Source organism: Pinus tabuliformis, chromosome J, assembly GCF_031772625.1.
Source record: "Pinus tabuliformis cultivar Carrire ecotype Pingquan chromosome J, CPIR1, whole genome shotgun sequence".
Classification (NCBI taxonomy): domain Eukaryota; kingdom Viridiplantae; phylum Streptophyta; class Pinopsida; order Pinales; family Pinaceae; genus Pinus; species Pinus tabuliformis.
The window spans coordinates 233,500,884-233,510,294 of NC_142295.1; the positions used below are offsets into that span (position 1 = coordinate 233,500,884).

The 9,411-nt window shown below is 31.1% G+C and overlaps 1 protein-coding gene across 1 annotated transcript; it reads right to left on the bottom strand.

Annotated features, from left to right (window-relative positions):
• Nucleotides 1–5,267: 5,267 nt before the first annotated feature.
• Nucleotides 5,268–7,285, bottom strand: LOC149226597 (aquaporin PIP2-1-like). Its single transcript, XM_089375329.1, has 4 exons — nt 6,924–7,285; nt 6,020–6,315; nt 5,760–5,900; nt 5,268–5,642 (listed from the first exon to the last, which is right to left on the bottom strand). Exons 1-4 carry the CDS (start codon nt 7,201–7,203, stop codon nt 5,514–5,516), a joined length of 846 nt encoding a protein of 281 aa, XP_089231455.1. The 5' UTR covers nt 7,204–7,285; the 3' UTR covers nt 5,268–5,513.
• Nucleotides 7,286–9,411: the final 2,126 nt, after the last annotated feature.

A 9,411-nucleotide genomic window follows, 5' to 3' on the forward strand; every position in this document is an offset into this window, starting at 1 on the left:
GAGTATTTATGATTATAATTTCTTTTAAACTAGCAACATCCCTTTTTTTGTGTCAAATACTCCAAGGTTCTACTCTTTCCATAGATTCCATATAACAAATCCAAAGGCCAATCACCAAACTTGTAAGGCTATCATATTTTTAAACTTCTTATCAAAGCATTGAAGTAATAAATCTGTGATTGTTCCAAATTGTGGTGGGGGCATTAAAAAATTTGCGGTATAATGTCCCAAGCATTGTGCACAAAGGATCAATTCAGAAAAATGTGTTGTAAGGTCTCTTCTTCTTGAGAGCATAGAGAACAAACTGATGATCCCTCATAGCATTTTCTTCGTAAGCGGTCCCATGTGAAGGTACGTCCTTGTGCAAGAAGCCAAAGAAAAATAACAAGTTTTGGCCAGAATTTGTTGTCCCACAGTTTCATCCAAATAACTTTATTGTCATCTGTATGGATACATGCAAGTATTTCCTATGCTTCTTTCAATGAAAATGTACCCGATGTCTGGAGGCCCCATCTTAGAATATCTTCATGCTGAGAGACTCTGATGGGTCTATTATCCAATAATTCTTTAAATTCCTTCGAGGGGTGACTGTTATCATTGCCTAACAAATCATCTCTCTCTTTCCATGCCTTCCATTCTTGATTCTCCATGTGAGATTTCCAAAAGTTAGCCAATGTATGGGCACCGTGTCTTTTGGAGAGAGACTGTATTGGTTGAAATTTTTTGGAAACTCCTAAGCATCAGAATTGTTGCCAAGGATTTTCCCAAAATTCTCTTTTTCTACCATTTCTAGCATCCTAGAATGCATGGAGATGAATGATATATTTTCCTTTGATAACCCAATTCCATATGGTGGATCCTTTAATGATTCCATTAAAACATATTCTCTCCTCCTGGGTAAAAAGAGGAAAGTATTTTATTTTCCAAATCTATTTCCAAAGTTGTGGGTGACCCTGAACCCAAAGCCACCATAATTTCATGTCATACATTTGACTAATTAACTGTGGATATCAGTCCCAAACCCCCCCTGAGCTCTAGTATAGTCAATTTGTCCCAGCCAACCAGGGCCCACTTTCTCTCTTTGGCAACACCCTTCCACAAGAAGCTAGTCTATAGTAATCAGAAGCGATGAGTAACTACTAAGGGGATAGGCATGACCACTAGTTGATAATTTGGTATATCTTGTAAGATTGTTTTCAGTAGTGTAAGGAGACTCATAAGATTCAGTGTTCTAAAAGTCCAATTGTTGATCTTATGCATAGTATTCTCTAGAAGATCTTCCCAAGATGCAACTCGATTAGAGTGAATGACTAGCAATACCCCCAAGTATTTGTCTTATAATATTTACAAATTTACAACATATATGATATGTAAAGATATATGTTTCATCGTTTTGTTATAATGACTCATAAACATTATATATCATTATCTTTATTAACTATCTCAATTCTTTTTTGTTTCATTGTAATTATTGTAATTATTTTTTATTTTATTAAGCCAGGAGGCATTCTGTAACCATTATAACCTCTATAGTGTAGTGCATGTAAAATGAAGCATTAGTTTAAATAATGAAAAAATATTAAATAATAATAAAAATAATAAATAGAATTAATTCAATTTGTTATAATGTAATTTTATTTTCATTAATAAAATTAAAAAAGAAATGAAAGGAAAATCATAATATCCGTCTCAAGCTAAAATAAATTTAAATAATAATAATTCATATTCTTAACTATAATATTTGAATATATAATTAGCGAAGATATAAAAATTTAATAAATTTAATTTATAAAAACACATATGTGGAATGTATATAAAATATAAATAATTGTTATAAATTAAAATTCATTTTACTATAGAAATAAAAAAAATGATTCATATTCATAATCATTATTTTTTAAACCTTGCATTTAAATTTAATTAATAACCATATAAAAATTTAATTCTTATAGTAAATTAATATTATTAAAACTATTTGTGGGTGGAGTGTTAATATTATTAAAGCTTTTTGTCCTTACGATGGTCTTTCTCTCTCAATGTTGTGCATATCTCATTAAAAGATTAAATTAAAAAAATTATAAAGCATGCCAAAGATAAATGCCAAGTTCATAGATATGTAACTACATGTATCAATGTTATAATAAAATTAAAAATAAGAGACATATTTTTTTATTTTTTTTTTTGTAAGCTAAGGAGGACTACATCTTCATCATGTCCAATATATCACTCTGAATGGCTCCTTACATCTTCATCATGTCCAATATATCACTCTGAACGGTTCCTTACATCTTCATCATGTCCAATATATCACTCTAAACGGGGTGGGGAATTGAACTGACGATTTCACATCAAGGAGTTCCTTAACAGAACACTCGATCATCATTTATTTAAGACCCCATGGACAAGAGATGTATAAATTTTATATAAATATAAATAATATTATTAAGAATTAATATAGATTCATCTTGACTTCTATCTACTAAGTGTTGAAATGAATTAAATCTGTGGAAGTGCAATTTTTTCCAAGTATTTAAGTTTTGCAATGTTTGCATCTTAAGAGCTTTGATATCTTGCCACACTTGTAGACTGTGATCTATTAATCCTTGAAAGGGATCAAATCTCCTGAGTTGCAAATGTCCTTGAAAAAATGTTTATAGCTTGAGATATCTGTTAACTATTAGAACTATGTGTGAGTGGGAGCATTTTTTAATCCCTTAATAGATTTAACACCTTCAAAATTCCTCTGGATACTTGGAGTATGTAGACTAAGAGTTTAAATTTGCAATTCCAACAAATCTTTGTTGCATTAAAGACCAAAATGTAGAATAAATTACTTAAAATGTTTTAAGTATAAACAGTTATTTTTGTCGATTGTTTTATATAATATATACATTTTTTAAAACATATATAATAGAGGTGTAGTTGACATTGAAATATTTTACTTAATATGGAGATTGAGTAATTTATTTATGAATCACATTGTATATAATTAAAATATTTTTCATTGTTAATATATTTTTAAATAAATGTGACTATTGAAATATTTAATTTATAACCCATTTTTTATTATCATTAATATTTTTTAAATGTTATATATCAATTTTTTATTAAGAAGTCATTGACTTTCACTTACTTCTTCTTTTTATGCATTGAAATGTTTATTATGATTAACATTCTAATAAATTTAGAATTATGTATCTTCTTCATACTCAAATGAAAATGTAATTTTTTTTCACTATGAATTTTTAAAGTTGAAACATCCAAAAAAACTTATTTATGGCAGCGAGCCACAGTGAAATATATTTAGCATATCTCTTTCATACTAGGTTGTAATGTCAATATGTAATGGAGGGAGCACATTGAGGGTGAGATTATTGATATTTTATAATGCTTTTAGTTAAAGCCAACCAAATTTGTATATTTATTTTTATTTTTTATTATAGTTGATATTGTTTTTATTTAGAGAATATTTTATTTTAATTTAAAAGAAAGAGGTTGAGCACTCAAAAAATCATACATCTCCATCATAGTTAGTTGTAAAAACGCACATCTTTAAACAATAAACCTATACTAATTTATAATATTTTACAAATTTACAACATATATATCTTTATCTATATTAAAAATATTTTAACATTTTATGTTTTATGTTTTATATAAAATGAAACATAAATGTATATCACTTTATTCTATTAATGGACATTCTACCATCTATTATGAGGGTGATGTGTGATTATGTAGATGCTCAAAGTGGAGTTGAGACATGCCCCTTTCAAAATAAAAAATAAAAAATATTATCTAATTTAAAAAAAAAAAAAAAAAAAAATTATGCTAAAACAAAAATGAATATACACATTCAATATGTAGGTGATGTAGGTGATGTGGTAAAAATATTTCTCTTTCTCCTATAAATAAAAATATTTTGATATCCATGTGAACTTAATTTTATATTAACTTTAGAGAGAGATAGAGTAACTAAAAGTAAAAATTTCTTATATTTTAGCTTTTGATTATGACCAAGATGTATAACTCTTTCTAAAAATGTTTCAAATCAAAATTATATAAATTAATTTATTTCAGATTCAATTTCATATATATATATATATATATAAAGAGAATGTCAAACAAATTTATGTGAATGTTGACCATAATAAAATATTTCAATGCAAGAAAAATAATTGAAAATAAAAAAAATTCATTTAGTTCCTAATATAAATAATAAAAGTCAAATGTATTACAATTCAATCGTAAGTTTGGCAATGGTGAGGCTACATCATGGTCATATCCAAGAATGTCATGTGAAGTTAGTTAACATCTAGGAGTGTCTTAATAGTGCATTGATCACCATCTATCCAAAACCCCATGGACTAAGAACCATAGTTCATCTTGAGGATTTTGGTGCTTATATGTATAGGAATACAACCTATGGAACAAGCCTTGTTCAAGTAAGGTCATGACATTTTAAAAATATTACTAATCACACAAAAAATTCAATGGGTGTCATAGATAAAATAATTCAATACCCGTAAAATATATATCTATATATATATATATATATATAGATGAAAATTCCAAGTCTCACTATTCTATTTTTGGTCTTTTTTTCAAGTATATTTTTTTGTCAAATTTGTACAGATTTGTTGGAATTGCAATTTTAAGTTAAGTCATTTACACAATCCAAATGGAAAAGAAGATTTTCAAGAGGTCGAATCTATTTATGCATTCAAAAATATAATGTAAACCATGAAATATGATACAGATAGCTAAATAAATCTATTTTAACAGTAGATCTCTCACGTAACAAAAAAGACAAATCTCTTGAATTGCGAACCTTTTTCAAATTTTACATAGATTTAATCCCTCTCAACATTTACTAATTATATGATTAAGATAAATCTATACTGATTTAATATAAAACTATAATCTATACTTTATAATTCTTATTTCACACCTTTATATAAATAACATAAAAATATGATGAAACATAACTCCTTTGTAGTTCTGGTCAAACACATTTAAATCTAATTGGTACCGGGTGAAACAAATGATCTTCCGCCAAATTTGTATTTTAAAGTTCAGAGTTTTCCATTGTCTCCTCCCATTCCAAAGCGAATTTCATTTGTTATAATGAATGAAGTATCAATGTGGATGTTAATCGAATTTAATTTGTTATAATGAATGAAGTATCAATATGGATGTTAATCCTCGTGAATACATTTAAAAAATAATGTGTGAACAAAGTTGGGCCATTTAGCTATAACTAACCATTGGAATTAAATCAACAATTATATTCGTTTTAATTAAATAAATTAACAGTTCATAAGCCTCAATACGACTCACTTGAGCCCAAAGCCTTTGACAGATGAAAGTAGTGTAGCTTGACACACGCTAACACAAGATACACTCTTCATGGTAGTTATTTCTATCATATGGCACGATACTGAATACCTTACAATATAATGTCAAATTATTGAACTGTAATGTGCTAGAAAGCGGTCCTTTAGGGTTTCCTTTTATATTGCCAAAGTGGTAGGCTGGCTACGGAAGGATCCCAAATGCTTCGACCCGCCAGCCCTCAGAACGTATTGGTGATACGCTGCAGCAACCGCAGCTCCAACAAGGGGACCAACCCAGAATATCCACTGCAACAACAAATCATTCATTATAACTCAAGTTTATCAATATAGATCTCCGCGTGAGATGAATATTTAGTAAAATGTAATGCTTCCAAATGAGGAAATCATAGCTATTATTCTTACGAGGTCGTCCCAGGATTTTTTATGGCCGTAAATCACAGCGGGCCCAAAGCTCCTGGCAGGATTGATGCTTGTGCCTGTGATGGGAATGGTTGCCAAATGGACCAAGAATACAGCAAACCCAATTGGAAGAGGAGCCAAAACCTGCATAAACCACTTCTGACATTGATTATTTTCATCAATGAATATGAATAATTGATACCCAGAATCCCCTATAAATTTTTTATATAGTTTGATGGTGGATTATGAATTCTAATATGTACAGGGATATGTGAATCGCGGGCGTTGCGCTTGGGATCTGTTGCAGAGAAGACAGTGTAAACCAAGACGAACGTGCCGATGATCTCGGCAAGAAGGGCACTTCCCTTCGAATAACCGGAAGATACAGAGTTCGATCCTCCTCCGTTAGAGGCATAGAAGTTCCCCTGAATGCCCTTCACAAGGGCAGTTCCGCACAGGGCACCTAGGCATTGAGCTATAATGTACAATAGGGCGCGAGGAAGAGAGACCTTGCGGGCAAGAAACAGTGCAAACGTGACTGCTGGGTTGACGTGACCCCCTGCACACAGAAATAAACTATAAATAATTTGTATAGATAGCATGTTATCATCAAGGTGGTGCCAAGTTTAGTTGAGTTTAGATTTTTTTTGGGGATAGATTAATCTCTTAAAGGTAGCTCTCAATCTCAAATTCTCTCATAAGATATGAACTAGTGACAGTGGAGACTAAACCTACATAGTGACCGTGGAGACTAAATCTTGACTTAATAAAAACTAAACTCTACACAAACCAGTGACAGTGGAGACTAAACCCACACAAACCAGTTTGTGATCCAATAAAGACTAAACCTCACACAAACCAGTTTGTGACCCAGTAAAAACTAAACCCCATAAAAATCAGTTTGTTTACCCCTCATGTGTAAACATGAAATCAAATTAGAGTGAGAGATTGCAGAATGCACTCCCTGAGTTTATGTAGATTAAGGATTTCCTAAATATTCTGAGAATCCACAATCTAAGTATTTTATTATTATCTAAATCAAATTAGAGTGAGAGATTGCAGAATGCACTCCCTGAGTTTATGTAGATTAAGGATTTCCTAAATATTCTGAGAATCCACAATCTACGTATTTTATTATTATGTCGGAATGCACTGGAGTACTCATACCTGAAATTCCTGATATACAATATACGAGAACGAAGATCATTCCTCCGAAAGCCCAGGCTTCTCCCAACAACCCAACTCCACTGCAATTCACTTTGTTTTGTTTGTTTCCAATGACAGTCGTCAGTGTTATGTAGAGAAAAAGCAGCGTGGCAACGAACTCAGCTATGGCGGCTCTGTAGAACGACCACCGCTTCAATTCTAGCGAATCCAAGAGAGGGGCCGGGGGAGGGTCTCTATAATCCTTGGTCTGTTCTGTGCCTTCTGCTTCCTTGGCTGCCATCCTTCGACTATTCTTTAGCTTAACAGTAAATTCTATCAGAGATCAGGCTAATCAGTTCACACAGCAATAATCCCTGTAAGGATACAATACTCTACTGTTCGGATTATACAGAGAATTGGCTTCGGTTAAATAATACCGTGGCGTGCTAACGTACCGTGACCGTCACAGCCTACAGTGTGAGTGGACTGGCTTGGCTGTAACAACCAGGGGACCCGTCTCAACCATCCAGCTAAAGCTATGTATGCGGAAGTAAAGGACACTGAACACCTTAATTACCCCATCTCACTTATAGATGTAATCTAAACTTCTCTGCATTAAGCATTCTTAGCTTCTCAATTCTGGACCTTGCGCATCCTTAGCCTCTAAATTCCGGAGGTTGGTTAGATATCAGTGCATTTCGCATTCGCTTGTTCATATGGCATCCAATTGCATTGCCACCCGACAAAGACAAGCTGGGTGATGTGCATATTTTGTTCCTCCAAGGTATGAATTTCAACATCAATAGGGTTTTATTATTTAGACTCTATATATGGGTTAAATTTTAAGTAATTTTAAATATCATCATCTATCGTTTTTTTTTAATTTAAATTTTCAGTGATGAGCATAATGTGATAGTGGCATGTGGTAGATACCAGTGACAAGGTTATGACAACATTTTTATTAATTTGCTAAGAATATATTTTTCACATTCCAAAAACTATTTCTCATTTCTCATTGGTTAATATAAGGGGTTTATTTTGTTGTATAGAGAAAGAGGTATATGAAAATATGTTTAATGGTTTAATATTTAGAGGCATTTGACAATAATGGAATTCTATTTTTTATGGATTATTAATAGGTTATTTCATGTTGCTAAATTTTGTGTACATTGTGATGTAACTACATTTTGAAATCTTAAAATTATATTAATAGAAGTTAGGTGTGTAACTCTAAATATTGTAGGTTTGTTATTGCTTTGGATAACCACCCATTACAAATATGCAATTGAATTCACTGGTTTATGCTTGTAGAGTGGAAAAAACCACAACCTCCCAAAATAAACAAATATGAAAAAGCAAGAGATCCTACTATGGGAAACCATTCATTACAAATATGCAATTGGCGTCACTTGCAAACTAGAAAGAAAACACAACATCCCATGGTGGATGAATAAAAAAATATGTTGAAGGAAGAGATTTTATTAAGTTGTAACATTCAGTATCCCTCAAGCAACAAAGGAAGGAGATGGTGAAACATTTTTCCTACATCCTCTAGTGATTCCCGACAACTATAAATATATATTTGACAAGCATTTATTTTTTAGAAATGACACCATCCAAGGTACAAGTTAATTTTGACATCCGATACAGAAAAAATTAAGAGGACTAAATATCTAATGTGATATTATCTGCTCACAAGTTTTCCTACAATCAAAAGATTACTTCAAACCCCTAAATTCCCTTCCCCATTTAGAGATTGGTGGAATACATATTGCATTTGACAAGATGCTAAAAATGATTATGAAATGTATGTAATACAACCCACTTGGGATAATTGTGTTATTACCTTTGAGGAGGAGTATTTAATTGCTTGAAACCATGAAGACCCAAATATGAGACTATCAACCTCATGCCAAAGTAAAAAGACCAAACTATGTTGAAGGACACTGGCACATTTCATACCCTACCTGAAAAAAAAGTTATTATCATTATAAGTGTCACTTGGTTGTAAAATATGACAATAATCTACTTAGATACATCTAAACAAAATGGAGTCTTTTGACATCTCTTTGAATCATAATTTATCATTATGTATTAGTTAAAATCACTGTCACGTGACACAGGGATTCGGGACACGTAGGATTCGAGATTCGTGGTGTCGGATTCAGACACGCTGACCCCCCGGAACAGGACACGTTAGGACACGTTATATATTATTTTATTAAATATATATATATATATATTATATATATAGATATATATATATATATATATATATATATATATATATATATATATATATATATATATATATATATTAAAAATTAGATATTATCATATTTCTTACACAAATTTTAATTAATGATACAAATTTATTGATTTCAAACATAGATCTTCATCTATAGCTATTAGCATGTATAGTACACACAAAATTCAAATAAATGTCAGTGGTACTGGTCACATAAATGATAAATCTATTAAAAATTTAAATCATGATTCATAATTCATA

What these genes read in the sequence shown, in the direction of transcription:
- LOC149226597 (XM_089375329.1), bottom strand. Translation starts at nt 7,203, where the DNA reads ATGGCAGCCAAGGAAGCAGAAGGCACAGAACAGACCAAGGATTATAGA. An exon ending in TTGTATATCAGGAATTTCAG is followed by an intron (nt 6,316 to 6,923) that starts GTATGAGTACTC and finishes TTCTGTGTGCAG; the next exon opens with GGGGTCACGTCAACCCAGCA. An exon ending in AAAAATCCTGGGACGACCTC is followed by an intron (nt 5,643 to 5,759) that starts GTAAGAATAATA and finishes TTGTTGTTGCAG; the next exon opens with TGGATATTCTGGGTTGGTCC.